Source organism: Centroberyx affinis, unplaced genomic scaffold (assembly GCF_046629955.1).
Source record: "Centroberyx affinis isolate AG114_WGS23_722 - 3 ecotype Tasmania unplaced genomic scaffold, CSIRO-AGI_Caff_v1 ptg006940l_1, whole genome shotgun sequence".
Taxonomy (NCBI): domain Eukaryota; kingdom Metazoa; phylum Chordata; class Actinopteri; order Beryciformes; family Berycidae; genus Centroberyx; species Centroberyx affinis.
In genome coordinates, this window is record NW_027283515.1 from 30,001 (window position 1) to 56,065 (window position 26,065).

Below are 26,065 nucleotides of genomic sequence, written 5' to 3' on the forward strand. Positions count from 1 at the left end.
AGAATGGGTCTGTTTCTGCTGGTAAAACAACTACTGTGCTGGTCTTTGCTTAGTATGTAGCCGTCCAACATGCTTACTGATAAAAGGTTATATTTCTTTAAACCGTGCCTCATGATGCAACATAGAAAAACTCCAAAATCCTCCCCCATGTCCTGTAATTATATCAAAGTCTTTATTCTTTGAGCTAAACCCCATTTCAAAGTAGATATTTTACCTATTCAAAGCCTCTATATTTTCTCAAACATGCTGAAATTTCACAATAAAAGCCTGGGCTTTCATTAAACTGTTCCCCATACTGATAACCAAATCCATACTGTTTACATCGTGTCCCATGCGACATCATTCTAAGCCTGGATATGTGTTATTTTATCATATACCATGGTATATGTTAAAAGGCTTCATATCTTTGAAATCATGCCCAACCAAACCAATCTCCATGTTATATTGAAAGCCTGTAGGTTTTCTAAATCATGCCTGAAGGTTCAGAATTTTCTATATTTCTGCATAATGATATGTAAGATTATAATTTTTGAAACTATAGCTCACACCACACAACTTAAAGGTTGTATATTTAACCATACCCATGCTGCAAGATTCAGAATAAAAGTATTTTTTGTATTGTATTTTTTTAAAAATGACACTTTCTATTTTTAATCTGTACTGCATCCCAGATAAATGAAAGCTTAATATTTTTTAAACCATGCTCCGGATTTCACAATAAAAGCCTGTATATTTTAAAACTATTGCCCACAGTGACATCTAGTTTTGTATTTTTTTTTAAAGCGACACCTCATGTGGCCTCAAGTCCTGTGTTTTCTAAAAAACTATTCCACATAATGATATACAGCTTGTATATTTAACTGATTTTATTCTATTTAATTAAAAGCCTGTATATATTTGAAACCATGCCCCAAACTTCACAATAAAAGCCTGTATTTTTTAAAACTATTACCCAGTATTTTTCTAACCATACCTCATGCTCCATAATTAAATCCTGTATTTTTTAAAAAGTATTCCCCATAATGAAATGTAATGTTGTATTTTTGAACCATAATGAACAGCTGTATATTTTCTAAACCATGCCCCCTGCCTGTCCAGACGTGCTCAGGTCTCCCTCTACTGGTAAGACCAGGATACTGCCTGTCTGTCCGTCTCTCTGATTGACAGACCCGCTATCCACTGTCCCCACCCCCCACTGTCCAACCCTCACGTCTGATTGGTCCTCCTCTCTCTCTCCACCGTCCAATCTCCCGCGGTTACCGAGTGACTCCAACTTTTGTCCTCTAATCACTTTCCTGCTGTGGACTCTGATTACTGAAGTGCAGGCAGAGCCGGTCTTCACCTTTCTTTCTTTCTCTCTCTCTCTTTCTTTCTTTCTTTCTTTCTTTTTCCTTTCTTTCTTTGACATCGTTCTTTGTCATCTTTCTTTCTCCTCTCCCCTTTTCTCTTCTCCTTTCCTCTTTCTTTTTTCTTGATTTCTTTCTTGATTTCTTTCTTTTTTGTCATCTTTGTTTCTCCTCTCCTCTTTTCTCCTATCTTCTTTCTTTCTTTTCTTCCTCTATTGTCTACTTTCTTTTTACTTGCTTCCTTATTTTTCCTCTTCCTCCTTTCTCTTGTCATCTTCCCTTTCTTTTTTCCTGTTCTCTTCTTTTTTCTTTATTTCTTTCCTTCTTTGCTTCTATTTTCTCCTGTCTTCTCATCTTTCCTTCTTCATCTTCTTTCTTGCTTCCTTTCACTCTCTGGTCTTGTCTTCGCTCCTCTTTTCTCCACACCTTTCTTTCTTTCTTTCTTTCTTTCTTTCTTTCTTTCTTTCTTTCTTTCTTTCTCATTCTTACATTCTGTCTGTCACTTTTGGTTTCCTTCTCTATTTCTTTCTTGCTCTCTGAGGTGTTTTAACTTTTTGTGAATTTTCCTCTCATTTCCCCCCCCCCACTCGTTTAGTTTAGTTTCATCCCCCATTCTTTCTCTCCGCCTCTCTCTTCTTCTCTCTGCTCTTTCTCCCAGTCAGCATGCTGCATTGACCTGAGTGTGACGATGTACATAATACAGTAGAATGAGGATGGATAGAAAGAAACCTGCCTGTTCTATCCATTCAAATTCTGTTGTGGTGAAATGAACACATGAATGCCATTTATCTGTGGCTCAAACAGTGAGACTCTTTCTTTCTCCCTCTCTTTCTTTCCTCTACACATTACTGCTTGTTCTGATCAGCCAATAAATGCTCTCTCTCTCTCTCTCTCTCTCTCTGTCTCTCTATCAGGGAGTATAGTAAGTGTTGGAGACCCCAAGAAGAAATACACCCGCTTTGAGAAGATCGGACAGGGGTGAGTCCACCAACAAAACGTCTATTAGGAACCTGCTGTGGCTGATTAGATAATTACATTATATTACATTCACATTGTAGAATTGTCCCCAACTAACTACATTTACTCTGACTGCTAACTACATTTAACTAACTACATTTACTCACTTTGCTGTAACTGAGTGGCTTTTTTGTGTACTTGTGTGTACCTTTAAATTTTACTTTTAAGAATGTTTTTACTGGAGTATTATACTTAGCTACGTTTTAAATCACATCCATTACAGAGCACAGATTTTTTTGTCTCTCCATAAGCAACAGAAACTAGAGCCGTTCACAGTGAACAGTCAGAAGAAAAGAGAAGAGAAATCTGCCTTTACTTTGTTTGTGCACTTTATTGTGTACAATTTTCCAGTTAAATGATTCAATCTTGAATTCTGTCCTCTCTTCCTTTTTAAAATTTCTTGGAAACGATCACATGTAACAACGCTCTCTTTTCCAAAAAAGTAGCCCACAAATTTTTACTCTGAGTACATTTTAAAGCACTTTTAAGTAGATTTTTTACACCACTACTTTTACTTCTACTTAAGTAAAATATCAGCAGAGAAACAGTACTTCTACTTGGTTAGGATGTTTTAGTCCTCTTTCCACCGCTGCTCATACCAGAAAGACTCACAGTGACGGAGCAGGTGGGGCTTCAGTGCCTTGCTGCTGATGATTATATTGTAAACAAAGTTTATCTCTGCTTCAAACAGGTTTATAATCTGCTTATTGTCGCATATAAGCGCTTCAAGTAAAGAGTTACCAGAGCGTACGTTTAGGAGAGGAGAGGTTTTCATGTGACGACCGGTCTCTCTGTGTGTTTTCAGGGCGTCTGGGACAGTGTACACAGCCATAGACATCGCTACAGGACAGGAGGTCAGTCTCTTATTCTTCCTTCATCCCTTCTTTCCCCCCTCGCTCCCTTCCTCTCTTCCTTCCTTCCTTCCTCTCTTCTTCTCCGTTGGTTTCAATGGGGAATGCTAGCAATGCTAACGAGACATTTTAGGGAAACTGGAGGACAAAGGTAGAAAGTTTTATTCCACAGTTTTATAAGTGTCTGGTGAAGAAAATGAACTAAAATGTGAAATGTCAAAGTTTCCCTTTAAGTTTCCCTGGTTTGTTTTTTGACATATTCGATGACATCATAAACATTTAAATCTCTACTTTCACTTAAATTGGAGCACGGTGGATGTGAGCGAAGCCTGGCTGTGCTAACCATGTTAAAGCTCCCATGCTGTGCAGTTAAGGAGAGAAGCTAAAAGGTTAAGGAGAAATTAAGGGGGAATCTAGTTGAGCCTGTGTGCCAGATTCTAAATGGCTAAGTGGAAATTTAAGGGGAAATTAAGTTCAGAGGGTAAAGGAGAAGTTTAAGGGGGAGATTAAATTTAGCCAGATTGCCAGAGTGTAAATAGTTAAGGGGATGTTTAAGGGGAATTGGTTCAGCCAGGGTGCTGGAATCAAAAATAATAAGAGAACGTTTTAAGGGAAGATTAAGTTCAACCAGAAAGCCAGAATCTACATGGTTGAGTAAGTTAAAGGGAAATTTATTTCAGCTGGAATGCTAGTCTAAGGGTTTAAGTGCAAGTTAAAGAGGGAATTAAGTTCGACCAGTGTGCCAGAGTCTAAGGGGTTAATGGGAGGTTTAAGGGATAATAAAGTTCAGCCAGAATGTCAGAGTTTTAAAAGTTATGCGCAAGTTAGAAGGGGAATTAAGTTCAACCAGTGTGCCAGAGTCTAAGGGGTTAATGGGAGGTTTAAGGGATAATAAAGTTCAGCCAGAATGTCAGAGTTTTAAAAGTTATGCGCAAGTTAGAAGGGGTATTAAGTTTAACCAGTGTGCCAGAGTCTAAGGGGTTAATGGGAGGTTTAAGGGATAATAAAGTTCAGCCAGAATGTCAGAGTTTTAAAAGTTAAGCGCAAGTTAGAAGGGGAATTAAGTTCAACCAGAGTGCCAGCGTTTAAAGGGGAAATCTGAGGGAAAACTAAATTCATCCAGCATGTAAAGGGTTATTAAGCAAGAGGAAAGTGAGTTCATCTGGAGTTTACACAGTGAAGACGTTGTGGCGTTAAATGGATTTAAGTCTGGTTAGACAGCTGTGGCTTCAGGTTCAGTCTGAATCTGCTCAGCTCGTCTGTCAGGATGATCCTGCTCACTTTCACTCACTGAGGATTAAACCGCCTGACAACCTTTTAATTCCTCTGCAGCTCCATATTTTCTTCTTCTGTCTATCTGTCCTCTGCCTCGACTTTCCCACAATTTCCCTTCTCGTCTTCTATCTCCTTTATTCCTTCCTCATCCGTTTTCTGTCTCCTCGTCTTTCTCACTCATTCTGCCTTTCCCTCTTTGCCACACATTTCTTTATTTTTTTTTTCTCTCTCTCTCATTCTGCCTCTCTCCAACGTCTTTGCTTTTTCAGTTTCGGTAACCCTTAAAGTTACAGTCCATAAATTATGCAGTAATTACCGAAAATAACTAAGTAATACCCAAGAAAAATAGATTAAATAACTAGTTAGACTGGTAATTACTGAGTAAGGTGCTTTCCTGTAATTGTATTAGATAAGAGGAACTACCACACGTTTTTGAAAAAAAATAGCTAAAAAAGGAAGAAACACACTGTCTCTATTGATTTATCTTCCATTCATTACAGAAAGTGACGACACCTGTGCAGAAACAATGTTTTTTTAGGTTTTCATTTGTTTATAATGTAGAATACATACAATAATACACTGTATTATTTAGAAAAGACGTGCCGTACTGAATATTGTACAGTACTATGTACAATATTCACATAGGTATACAAGCGTACTCCATAGTAACTCTTCACAAATAACAGAAAACAACAGAAAACCTTTTTTACTTGTATATTAGTAATTATTATCAGCAATTACCAGTCATTCTAATGTTATAATGAGTTATTACATCTATTTTACTTGGATATTACTTGTCATTTCCAGTCTTTACTATGTACTTAATGGCCTGTAATTTAAAGGGTTTCCTCAGTTTCTGTTCAGTTCTATATGCTTTATTGACATGAATGTTAGTCCTAAATACAGTGGAAAATCAGAAGAAGTCATATTTCTCTCTCTCTCTCTCTCTCAGGTTGCCATTAAACAGATGAACCTGCAGCAGCAGCCTAAGAAGGAGCTGATCATCAATGAGATTCTGGTGATGAGGGAAAACAAGAACCCCAACATAGTCAACTACCTGGACAGGTTAGACACACACACACACACACACACACCCACACACACTGCTGCCAGTACGCTCCAGAGTTTCCTCTGTATTCATTCAGCGTTGGTGAAAATTTCCACGTCTGCTGGAGAAAATGTGATGTGTGGAAAATGGAAGATTACATTATAATTAAACCCTTGTTTCCTCTTCTAACACAAACAAATATAGAGTCTCTGTTTATTATAATTAAGTATCCAAATTTAGCCCAAAACCAAAATCAACCCCCATTCAGCTCTGGTTCTGGATCCTGGGTTTCCTCTGTGGCTCTGGTGAGTTTTCCATGACTCTCCATAACCGAGTCGGAGCGCTTCCAGGACCTAAAAACTTCTTCCTTTGTGGTTTCCTCCGCTAACGAAGCTGGGAGAAGGTTATGTTTCCACTCCTGTCTGTCTGTCTGTCTGTCTGTATCTCTCTCTCTCTCTCTCTCTCTCTCTCTCTCTCTCTCTCTCTCTGTCTGTCTGTCTGTCTGTATCTCTCTCTGTCTCTCTCTGTCTCTCTGTCTGTCTGTTTGTTAGCAAGATATCTAAAAAAAAATGACAAATGGATTTGACTAACATTTTGGTGATGATCCGCATCTGGGATTTCCGCCATTATAGGATAAGTGTTATGCTGCGTTCAAGTGCTGGTGGGAAAGTCTGACATCCAGGACTTCCATGTCGGCTCCTGACGCATTCAGGTGCTGTTTTGTAGGAAAATCAAACCTGGAAGACATACGATAAACAAATATAAAGCTGTATAAAGCTTGTGTTGTCAGAGGTTTGCGCTCTGCTGATTGGCTTCTAGTTTGTTGATGTTGTTTCTCTGAAGCGGGGAACAGTCCGGTTTCCTCTCCAGTCGGGCTGAAAAACATCTAACGCATCTAACTGTGTGAAACAAGTTGGAGAAAATACATTCTGTGTCTCGGCCTTGAACTATGAATACTGAAATATGAGAAGGCCTGCTGCAGTTCAGTAGTGTCGCTGTCACCATGGCAACCCAGCGGCCACCCGGTGATTGGTTACCGTAGTTACTTGTCTGACTCTCAAGACAATGATGGACGCACAGATGACCGGTGGTAACACTGTCATCCCCATGGAAACCAGGTTTTCTCTGTCGCTGATATACTCTGTGTATGTGTGTGTGTGTGTGTGTGTGTGTGTGTGTGAGAGAGAAAGAGAATACATATTTGCAGGACTGTAGCTGCTGTCAAAACTTTGTGCATTTCAAGTTTTTAAGCTTTTGACAAAATACAATTATTTACATTAGAATTGTTCATTTTACTAATATGAAACCTATTTATTTATTTTTTTTAAATATATAGGGTGTTAAGGGAACAAAATGTGCGAAGAGACTCCTGAAAGAACATTTTATTGAAGATTTTATTAAAACATTTTATTGAAGAATTGCAATGTTGCAGTTCTGAGACTTTCATCAGGCAAAAGGGAACAAAATGTAAATGATAAAATACAAAAATGTATTTTCAGTAATTGAATTGATCCTGTGTGACGACATCAATCCCCTCTGCTTCTCAAGGGAATTTCCCGTCTTGAAGCGTTTCACAGAACACTCAATCAGAAGTTAAAATGTCCTGTGTTTTATGTTGTTAATGTAAATATCTACGTATGTGTGTGTGGTTTGCCGTAGTTACCTGGTGGGGGATGAGCTGTGGGTGGTGATGGAGTACCTGGCCGGAGGTTCGCTGACCGACGTCGTCACGGAAACCTGCATGGACGAAGCCCAGATCGCCGCCGTGTGCAGAGAGGTAGAAACAGTAAAATCAATACAGAAGAGTTTGGGTTTGGAAGGTAGAATCATCTGTCTGGTGAATTTCAGTCAGTAAAAAAGTTCAACAAATTCAACAATTTCAAAGCATTTTAGAAAGAAACTCCTCATATCGGTCTCAGAAATGTGTGTGTGTGTGTGAGTTTGACTGTCTGTTTGAGTTTTATTGAATGTGAGTTTTGAGTTTGAATGAGTATGAGTAACCTGTCCAAGTAGTTAACTATGTTTCTTTGTGTGTGTGTGTGTGTGTGTGTGTGTGTGTATGTGTGTGTGTATTAGGGTGCACGTTCCTGGACATTTACACCACTAGCAACTTGAGCAACCACTCATATTTCTCTCTCTCTCCCTGTCTGTCTCTCTCTCCCTCTCTCTCTCTCTCTCTCTCTCTCTCTTCCATCTCTCTCTGTCTCTCTCTCTCTCTCTCTACAGTGTCTGCAGGCGTTAGAGTTCCTCCACTCTAACCAGGTCATCCATCGAGACATCAAGAGCGACAACATCCTGCTGGGCATGGACGGCTCCGTCAAACTCAGTCAGTCAACAGACAGAGGCTTTCGACCTTTAACATCTCTTTCTGTTTGTTTGGGTTTTTTGGTTTTTTACATTGGGAGGGCGAGTCGGTTTGTTATTCTATCCGCAGAACAGCAGCTGTAGTTGTGATATAGGATTTGTTTGTTGTTGTTGTAGTTGCCCCTTTTGACCAGCAGGGGGAGCCATGACTCTATTTTTTTACCAGTTTATAACTATGTCCCACTACTGAGGACAAGGTGTCCATAGTAGAAATATTTAGATTCATCTTCCGTCTAAATCACTATTGTTGTGTGGAATTTTCAGAATATAACAGCAATTTTGCAAACTTTATTTAATTTAATTTAAACTTCTATAAAGTTTAATTTAAACTCAACTTAATGGACTTAATGCCCAACACCACTTAAACACTTGAGACACTTTTAATAGTTTTATGTTTTTATCTTCATAGTTTTATATTTATTTATATTGCCTTATTACTTTCCTGTACTATTTTTTATTCACTTGTTACCTTTCCTGTACTGCCTTGGCATTGTTCTGCCAATTGCTGCTATGACACCCGAATTTCCCCTAAGAGATCAATAAAATGCCATCTTATCTTATCTTATCTTATCTTATCTTAAACGTTATGAGGTCATGTACTTACTGAGTAAGTTCGGAAACCCCATTCAAATACATGATCAAATTTCAGAACTGCATGGGAAATTTGGGCTGGTTTTCTAATTTTTGGGGATAAGGAGAGAGCGATGATTTAAAAGTTGTAAAACAAGTTGACTAATTCCTTCCTCTCCTCTCCTCTCCTCTCTCCTCCTCTCTCTCTCCTCCTCCAGCTGACTTTGGGTTCTGCGCCCAGATCACTCCAGAGCAGAGTAAGCGCAGCACCATGGTCGGGACGCCGTACTGGATGGCTCCGGAGGTCGTGACCCGCAAGGCGTACGGCCCCAAAGTGGACATCTGGTCCCTGGGCATCATGGCTATAGAGATGGTGGAGGGGGAGCCGCCGTACCTGAACGAAAACCCACTCAGGGTGAGTACGCGTGTGTGTGTGTGTGTGTGTGTGTGTGTGTGTGTGGGGTGAGAGTGTGAGAGTGTTTTCCTTTTAGTGTAAGAGAGAGACAGTAGCTTGGTTTCCGCTTAGGTTTGTTTTTATGTGAATGTGTGGAGTTGGAAACGCTGAACGGAAACAGCAAAAGTTGGTTAAATTTCCTCGATAAACATAGCTAAAGCATGTTTGTGCACCTGTCGTGTCATATCATATGAAGTCAATTAACCGGTTGCTGTGGTGCGTTGCCTAGGCGCTGTATCTCATAGCAACCAACGGGACACCGGAGCTCCAGAACCCCGAGAAACTGTCGACGATATTCAGAGACTTCCTGAACCGATGCCTGGAGATGGACGTGGAGAAGAGAGGGTCGGCGAAAGAGCTGCTGCAGGTACACAGAGTGTGTGTGTGTGTGTGTGTGTGTGTGTGTGTGTGTTTAGAAAAGCATTCTCATCTCCGTACACTGCACTTACTAAATAACAAGCATAGCATTTAGAAGATGGTGAAAAAAAAACATTAGCAGCAGGTTCAGCCATCGTCAGAGCGTTCCCTCGCTGCTGTTTAGGAGACAGTTTTGTATTTTCGATTCATCAAGTTTTGAATCCTCACCAGAATTTAATTTGGGGCAAACTACAGCGTCCCAATTAGTCGGAATGGGACGCTCTTCTCTGTTGCAGCCCCAATTTATGATTTAAACTGAAGACGGGTGTATCTTTTTACATGAAAATCTTACCTAGTGCAGCTTTAAAATGTTCTTTATAGCACCGTAAAGGCCCTGTGTAGAACTAATTGAACATGGCTCTGTACTGAACCAAAGGGTTCTTTATTGTGTGTATGTGTGTGTGTGTGTGTGTGTGTGTGTGTGTGTGTGTGTGTGTGTGTGTGTGTGTGTGTGCGTGTTTGGCTGGGAGACAGACAGACAAAGAGACAGAAAAGTGAGTTGTGTAACTGTTGGATGAGTCAGGGCTGGAACTGAGATGCTTCAGTGGGAGGACTGTTAAGGGAGTAATTGAATTTAATGGTTTGTGTGTGCGTGTGTGTGTGTGTGTGTGTGTGTGTGTGTGGTGAGGGAGGATGGGGAAGAGGGAGTCGGCATTCTCTGAAGTAATTGAGTTTAATGTTGGTTGTGTGTGAGACTGTATCCAGGGTTATATAAGGACAGCCATGTACATGAGAATCTGACTTGCTGCCATGTTTTAAAAGTCTCTTTCATACAAGTTAGATGATTTAAACTCAAGCCAAAATTGTGATTATTGAATAAAAGATTTTGATTTCAAAGTCAGAAATCAAGTCTTTCTTTCTATTAATTTGATTCCCGAGTGACATGTCAAAAGATGAAACTAATTTCAAGCATCACCCGAGGTTAAGGTGTTACAGACGTTATTGTTTTCTCCAGAACAGTCATGCAGTGGAAACCTAATTGATTCTTAATTGATAATTGATTTAACTATATACTGAAATTCCTGTTTCTTTCTTTTCTCCCCCTCCACCCGTTCTCTTCCCCTTTCTTTTCTTCCTGCCTCACCCATCCTCCCTTGCACTCTCTCTCTCCCTCTCTCCTTCTTCCCCCTCTCCCTCCTATCCTCCCCCATTTTCTCTTCCCTCCTTCCTTCTCTCCTCCCTCCTTCCCTCTCCCTCCTCTCTTCCTCTTCTATCATCTCTCCTCCCTCCTTCCCTCTCTCCCACCTCTCTTCCTCTCCTATCATCTCTCTTCCCTCCTTTCCCTCTCTCTCCCACTCACCCTTGTCCTCTCTCCCTCCCTCCTTCCCTCTCTCCTTCCCCTATCTCTCCCTCTCCCTCCTTTCTTCTCACTCTTTTCCTCCATCTCTCTTTCTTTCTCTCCTCCTCCCCCTCCTTCCTTCCCTCTCTCTCCTTCCTCCTTCCCTCTCTCACCCCTCTTTTCCCTTCCTCCTTCTCCTCCCTCCACCCCTCCCTCTCTCAGCATCAGTTTCTGAAGGTGGCGAAGCCTCTCTCCAGTCTGACTCCTCTCATCCTGGCCGCCAAGGAAGCCGCCAAGAACAACCGCTAGCTAGCCTTGCACTCTACTATCTATCTGTCTATCCATCCATCTATCTATCTCTCTCTCTCTCTCTCTCCTCTTTTCTGTTTTTTTGTTGGGGTGGAGTTACAAGACCAATCCAATACCTGCAGCATCTCTCGCTCTCTCTCTTATAACTCACACCAACTCCCCCTTGACCCTGCGACCTTTGAACCCAAGCTTGACACCCCCCCCCCCCCTTCCACCCCCACACCCCTGACACCCCAACCCACCCCCCTCACCCCCCACCAGGGAGAAATGGGGTAGAAACGGAAACCGTTACCCCACCCAAGCCTCTTTTTCAACACTCCACTGGTTTGTTTGGAGAGGAAGAAGGGGCCAAATGAATGACATCATCGTTCGGCGATGAAGTGATGTCATGGTCCTCCGGTCGGTACGGCGAACCGGATTGGAGGAGAGAGCCCAAAGACTCATGGCAGTTTGTGTTTTTTTTGTTTTGTTTTCCTCCTGTCTGTGAAAGCCCCGGACCACATCAGCCAACCAACTCTCTCTGCTGCAGACTGTGTGTGTGTGTGTGTTTGTGTGTGTGTGCGTGTGTGTGTGTTTGTGTGTGTGTGTGTGTGTGTGTGTGTTTTAGGGGGGCCAGCTTGTTGGTATTTTTCTTTGGGTTTGGGTCGGAGTATTTTACCTGTCTGTCTGACTGACTGTTATCTTCATCTTCGTTCTGAAAGTGCATTCGGCGATTTTCGTTTTATCGATTCTTTTTTAAAAATTAAGTGTGTGTGTGTGTGTGAGTGTGTTTCTCGTGGTGGGGGGGGGGGGGCGTCGGGTTTGGGATGTTCATTAAGTTGATTGTAGCGTTGCCTATGGTAGTTTTTGACAAAGAGCTGGTGAGGTTTGGTACTTTGTCCTGTCTGCAGTGTGAGCTGTGAGTTGTAGAATATTAATAATATTAATTATAATGAGGAAACACTGGCACACCCAGAGCCGTGGATGGACCGGGTTTTGGACGTGGGAGGTTTTCACCGGCAGGCAGCCATGTTGGCTCCATGCTGCTCCTACAGGGGCATCGCTAAGGAACTGGTGACTCTACAGCAGTAAGTGTTGGTCATCTCACCTGTTGTTGGCAAGACCTCAATAATCTGTAGGCCATGGAGAAGAGACAGTAGTATCAAAAAGTGACACCAATCAATCGATCATTAAAGGATAATACCGGTGTTTTTTAAAGTTTGTGCTAGCGGTCCAGCTTCCTCTCTCGTTTCCGCACAGTCAGCATAGTTGCAGGTATCAGCGCTTGTTCGTCCTTCAGAAGAAACCGTTTGCTGCCATTCATTCTTGTCCAGTATGAAAAACAGCTTCCACAGAGCGAGAGAATCCCTCAGTAAACATGAAGCCTTCATTTGTTAAATCTCAAATGTTACAAAATTGAATTACATACAGCATGCGCTGCAAAAATGATTAGAGAAATGTAAACTAGACGTAGACAGAAGTAAATGGGCCGTTACTCTAAATGACATCGGTGTTCTCCTTTTAAAGTCGAAAAATCAGTTCAGCGCGGTCTGAAGGAATCAGACGGCAGGTACAGAATGTCACAGAATGAACAGGTTACACATTGAACTGTACTGTGACAAAGAAAGTATAAAAAAAAAGTGTAATTTTACAATCTGTATCATAATTGAAGATTTAGAGAAAGTACTCGTACTGAAAAACTCCCAACGGTACCCAGCCTCAATATTTACCCACAATGCAACCTGCCAACCTCGCTCCATCCCCGGCTCTGGGACTTCACTGTCTGCGGGCTTGACGCTGAGACTGTGAGGGAGAGAATGCGCATGTCAACCAATCTTTTTTTTTTATATGGTACGTTTAAGATAAAAAAAAAAACGAAATATGAATTGTGATAATGCTGAAACGTATAGTGACGATACATGAAGGATGCTTGTGTACGATAACGGTAGGAAAGATCATATCTCGATCCTATTTTCTGATGAAGAAGAAGAAGAAGAAAAATAATGCCTGGAGGACTATCAGATCCCCACAACCCCTCTGAACATACGATGTACATTTTATGTGGAGAAACAAACAAAAAAAAGAAGTACAGCATCAATCAGAACAATCTGTTTCAGACTTTGTTTAGCGACTCCTTCTGTTTTTATAATGGATTTTGGAATACCAATGTCAGAAATCAGTTCTCTCTCTGTTTTTTCTTTTTGATTTGTTATGATTTGAGTATGTGTTTTGGATTTCGCTGCTGAAGTTAAGGGACGACAAGTGAACATTACAGAAAGAGTGAATGCGATTTTTCAGTAGACTCGAGAGGCATTTTTCACTCGTTTTCCCCGTTCTTCAGCTGCGTCACAACCTCTGGGTGTCAAACCGCCCCGTAACAGAGACGTCACAGGTTCGACTCCTGCAACAGCCAAGGTTTCCATCAACAGCCATGTTTTATCACTCTGGATAAAAGCATCAGCTACAAGCCTGCAATGTAAATACACCAAGCATACAGAACATCCAAAACATGTATTCAAACCAGTCACTCTGATTTCTTTTTGGGGTTTTTTTGTTTTGTTTTTTATGTAGTGTCAATGTACCTCTGGCCTTAAACTGTTTCACAGGTGCAAGACTACTTTAGTACCAGTCTAAAGGCAATGATACACCGGCAATATTTTAAGGCAACGGAAATGGGCAATATTGCTGTGGACAGGGAGAGGGATTTTTGTCTGAACGTTTTAGATGCATCATGGGAATATTAAGTCAGTTTCCTGGTTAGAAATCTGAACAATTCCTTTTTATTGGGTTGAAAATGGTCAATGAATTGCTCTTAAATTCATGAAAAATATCGAAGTAGCCATCTGTCAGTGCCTTAAATTGTTGCCTGTGTATCTTGGTCTGAACCCCGGCACACAGCTGGACTTAAAGGACTATTCTGTGTTTTTTCATGAGATCGCTCTTTGGCGGGAGGATGGTCTGAAAACCAGTTGATCTCACCATGTGGTTTAGCTCTACTAACTGTCAGCAGGTATTAGTCAATAGGAACCATTAACGCTGAATGAATGGGTGACCAAACCATGCCTGCTCACTATGAAACAACTATTGTAGATAATTTTACCACGAAGTCAGACTATTCTCACACCCAAGAACTGTCTATCACATGAAAATAACAGGAATTGTCCTTTAAAATTATCCTTTAACCTTGGTAAAATATTATTTTTACCAGTTCATGGTATTTTGATGGGGTCATCTTCGCTGAACGTTGCGGCGGTCGTCCGATCATGAAAACCTGGTGTTTAACGTATCAAGATGGGAACCAGACCTGGGCCGAACAGCCAAGCCCCACCCATCTGGCACTCCGAGCAGATTAAACAAACACTCACATGATGTTCACACTGCGAGCTGATTGGTTGATGTGTCATTCTATTCTGACAGATTCTATACTATTCTATTCTCCCACTGCATCTCTGTAGTGAACTGCAGCTACAAACTTTTGAACAGGCAGACCATGTATTTTTCGGTGCTTTGGTTTTGCCTTTCATAGTGTTACAGTACATGGTTTTAACATAGCTAGCTGGGAAACACTAAGTAGCATTAATAAAAAAAAAAACAACAGAAAAATACTTAACTTTCATATAAAAGTTGTAGAGAACTAGGAATCTTAGAATGGCTGGAATCTACTTCTCCATTTTGCATTTGTCAATCTGAATTATTGTTGATGAAACAAAATCACATCGGCAGGTAAAAGTACGGAAATGTGGCCGGCTGTTGACGGCCGATGACCGCGAAAACGTTTCTCAGCCGACGAGCTTGCTGAGCGTCTGTTCGGTGACTTGTTGATCATGTTGCTCGCAGTGTGAACGCAAGGCAAGACTTACAAACACTCCTCGACCGCAGTCCCAGTGGAATACTACGAATGACTTTGGTAAAAATAATCTGGTTACTGTATGAACGGTCTCAACAGACCATGTGATCTCAGCAAGCGGTACACAGTTATCTTAGCGTCTTTTAGGGGGATTTAGACTTGGTACGGTCCAAGGTCTGTAGGCTCTCAGGTTGAGTCCCGTAAGCGACCCATAGACTGACACGAGCCTGGAGTCTGGAAGAACAAAGGCCTGTCGGGGAATGTTGCTGAGAACCAGTGGGGCACGGCGCCATGTTGGAGGAGTGACAACAAAACAAGAGAGCGTAACATTATCGCCTCTTCCTCCCTGACACAAAACAAAGGAAAAGTGGTTCAAATTCCACTATAAAAGCAAAAAGATCTGGGAGGGAGAGGTGAAAATATTACATCATCGTTGTCTCAACCTGAGTAATGTCACAGACCTTGGCGCAATCCAGGAAGTGACTAGTGCTTTAGAGGAGGGGAGGGGAGGGACCCGGTTCAGTCCAGGACGAGACGGCTCCTGTCAGATGAAGTCTTCACTCCCCTGTGTATCAGAGCCATAATTTATCTGTTTGTAAGTCATTTTGATTATTTGAACGACTCTCTTAAAAATGAAACGAATAAAACTGTACAAAAACTGACAACGTGGTCTGCTTTTTTTTTTTTTATTATTCTCCATCAAAGCTCCTGTGGGCTGGACTGATCAATATTGAATGTTTAATTGGCTTTAACTTTATTCAGGTTGGATAGACACTGCAAGGAGAGAAGATACAGTACATACGCACACTTTTGGCTTCCTTCACTGGTATCTTGCCTGTTCAATATATCATGCAACAAAGAAGTATCACAAAAGTATAATTTTGCATTCTGTATCATATTTGAAGATTTAGAGAAGGTATCGGTAATGAAAAACTCCCAGCGTTACCTAGCCTCAATATTTACCCATAATCCATCCTGCCAAACTCTCTCAAGTATAAAATTAACTCTTGTTTGTTACTTTTCATTTTCAATATTTAGTCATTCATATTGTAATCCACCCTCCTGCTTCCATGTTTTTAGTTCCTTCTAAAAGAGTTGGGACCACAAAAGATGGATATATTTGAAAATGCAACTTCAGTGTAGTTGGCAATAACTTATCTTAAAGGTGCTACATGTAGCATTTTTAAACGTCAATATATCAGATTAAAGGGAGATGGAGAGCAGACAAAAGGGGGGGAGGAGGTAAGAGAGGAAAAGGGGATGAGGAGAGGAAAGAGGACAGAGAAGAAGAGAGACAAAAAAGGGGGAGAAAAGGTTGGAGGAGATAAACGAGGAATGGGAAGAGGAGAGAGGGAGCATGAAAACAGGGAGGTGGGGAACAGAAGGACAGAGAGTTTGAAAAAAAAAATGTTTCTATCCAGCTTAAACTCTCCAGTACATAAGCTTCACTAATAATAGCGGGAAAAACATATCAGAGCAGGACATCAGCTTTCGTTTAGGGAGAAGAGGAGGAGGAGGAAGAGGAGGAGGGGGAGTGGTGTTTGATAAGCAAAGTTTCCATTTCCGAGAACCCGAGCTCAGATCTTACATAAGCAATATTAACAATAGCAACTTTTTTGAAAGATTATACTCTTGGTACTGCTGCACTGGACAATATGGAGAGTGACAGAGAGAGAGAGAGAGAGAGAGAGAGAGAGATCCATTATTGGAATAAAATGACACCAGCTCTTACATAACGATTGACGGTACAAAAATGAAAAAGGCAGGCCTAATCCTCCTCAAGTTCCTCATTTTCTTTATTTAGTCTCCATCTTTGTTGCTCAGCGCTCATTGCTGCGTTATTTCTGCACTAAACTTCCTAGAGATCACCTGTCAATCAAACAGTGTGTGTGGGACTATGAGGTCTGGTCATGTGACTAGCATGGTACAAAAAATCCAATATGCTAACAATTTAGCAAACACTACTAACAAACAGTCCACTGATAAGCCACTTTAAGCCACAGCAATCATACTACGAACAATATCAGCTAGCATGCTAACTACCTAGCAGCCAATATTGGATTGTAAGTTGGGGTGTAAAGTCGACACTAAATCTTGCACTGAATGTGGTTTGACACTAAAGCTATGTCTTTCTTTAGTTGCACCATGGAGACTTTGTAGTGTACATCTTAATCCAACCTGATCTCACACAAATAGGTGAAATAAACACAACTCGCTAACGCTAAATTACGTGTTAGTGGCTCATAAAGCGTCAAAATTCAGTTTTTCCAGCACGAAACGGTTGCATGAAGAAGACACGACTATAAACAGGAAGTAGTTTCACATTGAAGTAGCGCAGTGGAAAGTAAATGGATGGGTGTATCATGGAACTAAGGGTGTATGGGTTTGTCTTCTTCTACGGAAAAGAGGATTAGGGCCACGTGAAAAATTGATTTGAGTTCTGACTTTATTCTCAGATTCTGACTGCAGAGTAAGACACATGCTGCGTGCTTGCAGTGCCGTGTGTTTGAATCCTGTACTTGGCCTTTGTCTCATGTAATCCTGTTCATTTAACTCCAACAGGCATGTTACAGTAAGCAGTTTTCTGACCGCTGGCTCAATCTGCTCAAAACTCAATCTATTTCTGTGTTTTCATGTCCAGCTTAAGGACAACAGACTGTTTTATTGTTTGAATGAAAGGCTGATTGTTTCATGTACAGGTTGTTTACTGCGTGGTGTTGTACGGATTTGCTTTGGGATCAGTGGGCATTGGGAACACACACACACACACACAGACACACACACACACACACAAACACCATGTACATGAGATTTTGTTTGAGTCCCACTCATGACCTCATGTCAAATGTCACTCTTTTTCTGTCGAGCCAAAGGAGAAAGACGTTTTTCTGCTGTTTCAATGCAAGAATGTTTGCTTCAAGCACTGGGTCAGAGGTCAGAGGTCAGGGGGGGATTCAGTGTCTTGCTCAAGGACACTTCAGCAGGGCGGATGCTTTGCCAGTCTTCCTACACACTACACCCACCCATACTCCTCTTTTCCCATACTTCCCATTCAGATATTATGCTTAAGATGTGTTGGAATTGTCAGGTGCATGTGCTTATATAACCTCCATTTCCTATTTCTGTTTATATTCTGTTTTTCACTGCTGTATCCTGTAAGTATTTGCTGTTGAACGACCCAATTTCCCCATGGGGATCATTAGACTTTTATTTTGTCTTACCACCCTGTTGCCAAAACTTTATTCTGAACTAATGTCTCGTACTGAATATCCATCCATCTCATTTCAAAAACTTTCTCACGTAAGAGAAATTTAGTTTGCAGACAGTTAAAATAACGACACATGAAATCAATTAAACTAAAATGAAGACAAAAACACTTAATGTAAAACAGAAAAAAAAACCCACATCTACTTGTTTCATTATTCAGTGCCTGCTGCATGGTATTTAATTGGAGTGTTTTCTGGCCCGGCGCAGAAAGACCCACGTCACGCACTGATGATGTCGTGGGTTTGGATCCTGCTCATGACCTCAGTCACATGTCATTATGTCATCACTTCCATGTAACGTGTTGTGGGCTTACAACAGCCGGCTTTACTGTAAACAATAGGCTGATCTGTCTATTCATGCCAAGCTAAATCACAAACAGACCGCTTTATTGTTCTAATGAAAGAGGGTTTCACTTACAGGGTGTCGGCTGTTTTGTTCCTAACCCAGATCTGAAGGCCAGACTCTGCCAAGTGGACCAGGACTGGATTCAGACCTGCAGCGTGTGAAGAACATTCTGTTATACCGAATGGTGTTACTCAACCAAACCTAGACCTTTGTCCTGAGATGACGACCACTAAGACTCTGCCAAGTGGATCGGGACAGGAAGTCAAACCTGAGCTGTTGTTGTACGTAACTTATAGTGCGTTCACACTGTGAATCATCACTAGTGATAAGCCGGATCTTATGTCTCCGTTCCTTTCCGAGAGCTGTTCGTTCTTTTTTCTTTTTTTTTAGGGGGCGGGAATTACTAGGTTTATCTGCGAAATAATCACTAGGATAATGATAGGGTAAGATTTGGATCAGTTATCAGTAATATTGTCACTTAATTCTCATCCTTCATATCTATTTAATGGTCTGCAGCCGCAAAGTTTTGAACGGTTAAATCATGTATTTTTGCTGCTCTGGTGTTATAAGGTTACATTGTTTTAACAAGTTGACAATAGCTAGCTGGCAAGTGCTAATTAGGTAGCATTAATTGAAAACAAACAGAAAAAAAATCAATAAAATTACTTTAAAGTTTATTACTGACCCCAACAATGGATACAACCATCCCCCAAGCGTCATTTTTGAGACATTTATTCCTGCCGTCTTTCAAATAAAAGTTGTAGAGAACTGGGAAGCTTTGAATGACTTGAATCAACTTCTGGCCCATTTTGCTCTTGCCAAACAGAACTGTTGTTATGAAACTAAATCACATCAACAGGGAAACAAGGAAGCACCGAAATCTGACGACTGCGAAATGTTCAGCTGTGGCCAGCTTCTCTCAGCTGGCAGCTTGTTGACACATCAGCTGAGTTTCCCCGATCACTCGGCTCTGTAGGAAATGAATGGATTCCTCTTGTTGTTGATTGTGTTGCTCACAGTGTGAACGTACGGTTAGCCAACAAGATTGCCCCAAATTATAAAACTCTTGACCCAGACTCGATGTCTTTGTTCTGAGCTGAAGACCAGGCTGACCCTGCCAAGTCGGCCAGACCCTGATTTAAATCTGTTGTTTGAAAGACAGTGTGCAATTTAGCCAAGCTGAACGCTCCAAATGTTTTAATTTTAGCTCAACCTTTGTCCAGAGTTCAGTGACATTCTGTGATTCTGCCAAGTGGACCAGAATCCAATCACCCCTTTCTCCAGTTTCAGTATTTTCTGGCTGTGCTTCCAACCTATTTTGTAAGTCAATTATGTAAAATGCTGCTTTTTGCCAAGCTCACGTCCGACCTACATTCTCGAGTTAACAAGGAGCCTGCATTACATTTTGTCTTAACAAGGGTGAATGTGGAATATATTTTAAGATAATAAGAATGACGCCACATTTGTCACATTTACATTTAGGGCATCTGAGAGCGACTTCCAGTGAGAGAGCCGGGTGCTGAGGGGCTCAATGACGGGACACAGAGCTGCTGCAGGGATCAAACCTGTGACCCCCTGATCACTCTGCCACCTACTGCTGTCATTCACACATCAAATCAACCGCTGCTCATCCTGTTTTGTTCTTTATCAGTCTTCTTTCTATTTCCCTCTCATGTTTTCTTCCAGCTATGACCCATACATGTTACCTGTTCCTTTGGCTGCCTTCCAAGTCAGGTCGGAGATATCTTAATTACGAGATGAGCGCACGTGAACGACCCAACAAACTCGTAATTACTAGTAGGAAAGTCGAATTATATAGACAGAAACTCACATAACAAATTACAATTAGAAAGTACAAGAAAGACAAAAGACAGGAGAAAATGAAAAAAAAAAATTGTGTTGTCATCATGATAGCAGGACACCCAAGCTACAGCTAAATAATGTAACCTTCTAGACACGTTAAAAGTATAAAGAAAAACAGAAGGGGACTTTCTGAGTTGTGACATTTAAAAAAAATCACGGTGGAATCACATTCTGGCCATTGTAGACGGGAAGAGATTAACGTTATTATTTTGTGTTGTTGTTTTGCAGTAGTTTGATAGTAGATGATGTTTGCTGGTCTGCCTCATTGCTTTGCCGATAATAGATGAGCAACAAGAAGACAAGTTTACGTGCGTTATTTCCGACCAAAAATCGCATTTACGACTTCCGAACTCGTAAGTAGGATCTTCCGAGAACGACTTGGGCCGGATGACCCCCACCTCTCCTCTCTCCACTCTCAATATTAAATGATACGTTTTTGTATTTTTTCTTTTATTATTCTTTTATTATTTATGACATTCCTCATACTCCCCAAATTCTAAAGCGTCTCTGTAAGTCAATTATGTAAAATATAGTTTTTTTCTCCAAGTCTGGGGCAGCAATAGGCCTTAATCCGTCTGTCTGGGTGTGGTGGCCCACAGCCCCCCCCCGCTCCTCCCCTCCTTCCCTCCCGCCGCTCCCCTGCCTGTGAAATTAGATCCCTCCGATTTATTTTTTTTCTTTCTCGTTCTAATTAAAAGTGGTAATTACTGTTCTTCCTAAGCTCCTCTTTCATCCACAGGCTAATAGGGAGTGATTTTTTTTTTTTTTATGGTGGATGCGGGTCTGGATTGCAGCGTGCGTATCGGTGTTAAACCTTAAGCCCCTAACGGCCCCTGCAGCGGCTCCGGTCCTGGTTGCATAATGTTGCGGATTGCTCCCTTGTTTCGTCTGAGTGAGCTCGGGCCCGCCGGCTGTGAACGCACCCCTCGGCCCGCAACAGGCACCCACAACATTACAAGGCATTTCAGCAGACTCTTCCTGGTGTATTGTGGCAGTTTCCAAGTGAAGAGTTTTGTTCCAAAATTAGATATCCATCTTTTTTTTTTTTTTTTTAAATGACACCCATTCTCCCATATTGACTGCTGGCATGAATGTTAGGCACATTATGGGTTAGTATGGAAGTTAGGAGTCATCTTAAGACATTTGTTTATAGAATAGTTCATTTTTTGAGAATCGTTCAGTCAGTCAGAACAAGTTGTATTGTGAAAATTTTACATCTTTGCAAAATTTTTCACACAACTCCCCTAAACCTCTGAAACTGAAATTCTGAAACTGAAATTCCCGTCTTCGTATGATGGGAAAACTGGGTTCATCATCTATTGGTTTATATGGACTGTTCTGATACGGTGATGTATGGCAATGTAACTAAACTAAACTAAACTAAACTAAACTAAACTAAACTAAACTTTTTATAATTGGAGGCTACACATACTCTAGCTAGCTTTCCAGTGGCTAAAGAGTGTGTAGAGCAAGGTGTTTTGAGCCTCTAACACAAGTAACAGCAGGAGATAACTGTTTTTTTTTTTTTCAAAGTTACCCAGAAATCATGTAACATGCCATCAGTAAACTGCACACTCCTCTGAGCTAACTGTCTTCTTCTTTAGTGTCTGGTGGGGCTGGAGGACAGAGGAGGTTCAGCCATCGTTGGTGGTTCAGCTTTCTCTGGACTGAGCGCTTGCTGCTGTTTAGGGGACAGTTTTGTATTTTGCTCTCAGGTTTTCAATTTGTTTCTTGTTCTTCTCTGTTGTAGCCACATTGATTGACAGTGATTCAGGGCTGATAAGACTGGTGTATTTTTACAGAGTCATTCCTATGTTCCCCAGTTATAGGGTTAGGGTTAGGTTGGTTGTGTGTAGATGTTTACAAAGAACAGAAGGGCTTTTTATCAGGGTTAGGGTTAGGGTTAGGGTTAGAGACCTTCAAAATCAAATAAAATGATAACCATTGGTTTTGTCGTGTTTATATAGCTGTTTTGAAGCCTTGTTCCAATAAAAAAAACTGGATAATATTTATGAAATATTTTAACTTGAAACGGGTCAAATTTGACCCGAACACAATAGGAGGGTTAATGTGTGTTAACAGAATATTGAACTGGGGAACTTAGGACCCTGGGAACATAGGACCCTGGGAACATAGGACCTTGGAAACTTAGGACCCTGGGAACATACGACCCCGGGAACTTAGAACCTGGGAACATAGATATGCTCCCATTTTTACATAATAATCTCGCCTGGTGCAGCTTTAGCAATAGCCTAAGCCGCTAATGATAATTGGAATGGACACGGCTGATTCCATATATTCTACTTCTATTTCTCTGACACAGTTATCAGTTTATTATCCTCCTACCTATCTTTCTCTATAAATCCTCTTCTCTGACCCTCAACAAGTGGCCATTACTCTGAACGACAGTGCTCTTTCTATATATAACATATGGAGTGCAGCTCTCTGCCTGCCAGCCTCTCACAGATCATTTACCGTTATTCCTCCTCTCCTTCCACTCTCACCCTTTCCTTATCCTCTTTCCCTCTGTCCGTACCCCTTTATCCTCTCATCCTCTCATCTTCTATCTTCTTTCATCTCCAGATCCCTTCATCTAACCTCCGTTGCTTCCCTCCCACCGACTCACTCTTTAAGCCCATGTTGGCGTTGTTGCATTACAAATTCAGGCATTTAGCCGACGTTATCTGGAGCGGTTTACATTGAATGCACAAATAAATTAAGCTTAAAATCTCGTTCCTCGCTCTGCCCACGTTTTCCCCGCAGGTCTGGGGATTTTAACCTGCAACCTTCTTGCCACACTCCCACTTTAACCCCGAGGCTGCCACGCATCCCAAATAAATAAGTTAAATTCATTTTTGCTTTTAATATGTGAGAGAAAATCCACATAAACCTCTCCGTTTGGCAAGATTATGATGTTTTTTGATAAAATCGTAGCTTCGTCTTTTGTTTGTATTACGTTACCTAACACTTCTCTATCACACATGATCATTGGGGACACATGGGGACATCTGTTATGTTGTTTGTACACTTATGTAATATTGGTTACTTGTAACTCTAGCAATCTAGGAACCCCCCCCCCCCCCCCCCCCTCCTCCCGTCTCTGTCTGGACAGTAAAGTGGACAGTCTGTCTATGTCAATAATCCTCCTTAAATCCTTAAATCCTTCACACACCCCTCAAACACATGCTGTGTCAAACCAATATGATTCAGTGTTAGCGACAAGCTCGGCTGCGAGTGGTTTATTAATTGTAATCATACAGGTTTGCGCTGTATTTCATATAAAGTATAGGGAGCCGAAGCAGAAGTGTCGGCTGAAGCTGAAGCCTTCCCCTGGTTGACTAGCGGCTATGTTGCTAACACGATTTTCCATTGACCACAAAGTAGTCTGTCTTCTTCAAGCTAAACAAAGCAACGAATGGTGTTGAGATTCACCTGTCTCACTACGCAGTATACGCTTTTAGATGATTTGCACGTTTCTGTTATTTTAAGGCGTAGAAACTTAAAGACTTTGTAACAGTGGAGAACTAGGCTCATGGTAGGAACTGAAGACATTTTCTCACTGTCGCCTGTGAAGCTGCAGCTAGCTAGCTAAAAGCCTGCTGGGTAGTGTAGTTCGGTAACTAATTTTGTCGTTCATGTAAATAATACTGAATGGACTTTTGTGAAATTAAGTTGTGTTTGATGCTTACTACAACATATTTAAAAATCAAAGCCCTATGGTTTTTAGATTGCTTATATGAAATGGGGGGGGGCTTTGAAAGGGCAATTAGCTCAATTGGTTCTCATTGGTCTTTATTATTACTAAGCATCACCTACTAACAGATATTAATCCTCTTTTAAGGTGGAATTACCCATTAGGTAAACTTGCATGATTTGTCTTCACATCCACAGACTCTGAAACTGTGTCCCAGTGGTATGACATCACGCAATCTGTTGCCATGGAGACCCCTTCGCTCGTTAAAGCTAACGGCCCCTAATTGTCCTGCAGGGATGGAAACACTGACGCAGGATTTCTGCACTGTTTCTCTTTCTCTGTTGTGACCTCTTTCAGCCTCTCTGCTCTCCCTCTCTCCTCACTTCTCTCACTTCTTTCTTTGCTTCCTTCTTTCCTTCTTTTTTTCCCAGTCTTTCATTTTCTCCCTTGTGCATTAAATTATCTCTCTCACACACACACACACACACACACACACACACACTAGCGCACATTCCTCGGCTGGTGCAGTGTGGAGAGTAATGAGGTTGGTTTCTGCTGAGTTGGCAGAGAGAGAGAGAGAAAGAGAGAGGGATGAGAAAGAGGGATGAGGAGGAATGGCAGAGTATGACGCATCAATGACAAGGACAAACAACCACTGAGGGGAAAACGAAGGCTGAAATAAAAACAAGACAGGCGAGACAAAAGGGGTGAAAAAAGACGACAGAGATGTAAAATACATGAGAGGCAGCAGAGAGAGCGAGAGAGAGAGAGAGAGGAGGGATGGAGCAAAATGGGAGGATGACAGGAAAGTTTAGAAAAGGAAAAAGAGAAAGAAAAGGGTTTTTTTGAAGCGCCAGGAGGGAGAAAAGAAGAGCTGGGAAAAGGAGAGAAAAGAGAAGAGGAAGCTAAAAAGTGAGAGAGAAAGGACAGGAAGGATGGGGATGACAGGAGTAGGAAAAGAAAGAAATGGGATCATGGGTAAGGAAGGAGAGGAGACAAGAGAAAAGCGGGGTCGAGGAGAGGAAAGAGGAGATAGAAAAGAAGAAGATACACATTTAAAATTTTTAGCTGCTTTTCCCCAATTGTTTACCAATTTGATCTCCTTTTACATACAGCATTTTTCCAAAAGACTTTGTACATAAGTGATTTTCAGTTATTAAGAGATAGAGAGAGAAAGGACAGGACGGGAAAGACAGGAATAAAAAAAAAGAAAGAAAAAAGGGTTTATGGGTAAATTAGGAGAGGAGAAAAGAGAGAAGGCAGAGAAGAGCATAGAAAAGTAATGGATGGGGAAAGAGTGTAAGAGCAGCTTAGAGGTTAGACAAGCAGCTTTAGGATTGGAAGGTTGCCAGTTTGAATCCCCAGACTGTCCTGGAGCAACTGATCATGTGAAAATTACCAGAATAATGTAAGAACTTGTCAAAAGAGATGAAATGTCCCTTTAAATGAGTCAAAAATGTAATAAAACCATCATACATTATTACATTAATCAGAAATCATTACGTTAGAAGTGGTGCAACTCTTTAAATTATTACAATATCAGTCTGAAGATGTTATTACCTTATCAGGGACATTTTATTACATTTTGCCATAGTGCCCTTGAGCAAGGTACTTGTGTGAATGTGTTTAACTGTGTGAATGTGAAACATTGCTGAAAAGTGCTGCTGAAAAAGAAATACATAGTCCATTTTCCCTGTATGAATTAAAAAAAAAACTCTCTCTCTGTCTTTCCCATCTTTCCCTGTCTCCGCTGCACACTGTTCAATAAAGCAGAATTTCTGTGAATAATGTTTGAGAAAATGCCCTCTCGGTTATCATTGCTGCATCACTGGATATTATGGGATATTACTATGGAAATGAATGAGCGTGCAGAACGTGTGTACATGACTCTGGATCTTGGATAATTACCTATGCTGTTTTATTCTGGCTTCTCAGGCTTTGAATGTCCATTCATTATACAGTATGTTATACAGAGAGAGAGAGAGAGAGAGACAGAGAGAGAGAGAGAGAGAGAGAGAGAGAGACAGCCAGTGTGACAGGGAAGGTTAGCCATGGGCAATGAGTAGTGATTGATTACCCTGCACTGTATGGCCACGTGTCTGTGTGTGTGTGTGTGAATGTGCATGAGAGAGATAGTGAG

At 41.2% G+C, this 26,065-nt stretch overlaps 1 protein-coding gene across 1 annotated transcript in view; it reads left to right on the forward strand.

Moving 5' to 3' along the window:
• LOC139639197 (serine/threonine-protein kinase PAK 1-like) overlaps window positions 1-11,097 on the forward strand; it is a 35,820-nt gene extending 24,723 nt beyond the window's left edge. Inside the window, 9 exon segments of the mRNA XM_071513279.1 lie at window positions 1,099-1,122; window positions 2,261-2,324; window positions 3,169-3,217; window positions 5,442-5,554; window positions 7,197-7,314; window positions 7,764-7,863; window positions 8,690-8,886; window positions 9,155-9,292; window positions 10,844-11,097. Of these exon segments, the coding sequence (XP_071369380.1) occupies window positions 1,099-1,122; window positions 2,261-2,324; window positions 3,169-3,217; window positions 5,442-5,554; window positions 7,197-7,314; window positions 7,764-7,863; window positions 8,690-8,886; window positions 9,155-9,292; window positions 10,844-10,930 (890 nt within the window). The 3' untranslated portion in view covers window positions 10,931-11,097.
• Window positions 11,098-26,065: the final 14,968 nt, after the last annotated feature.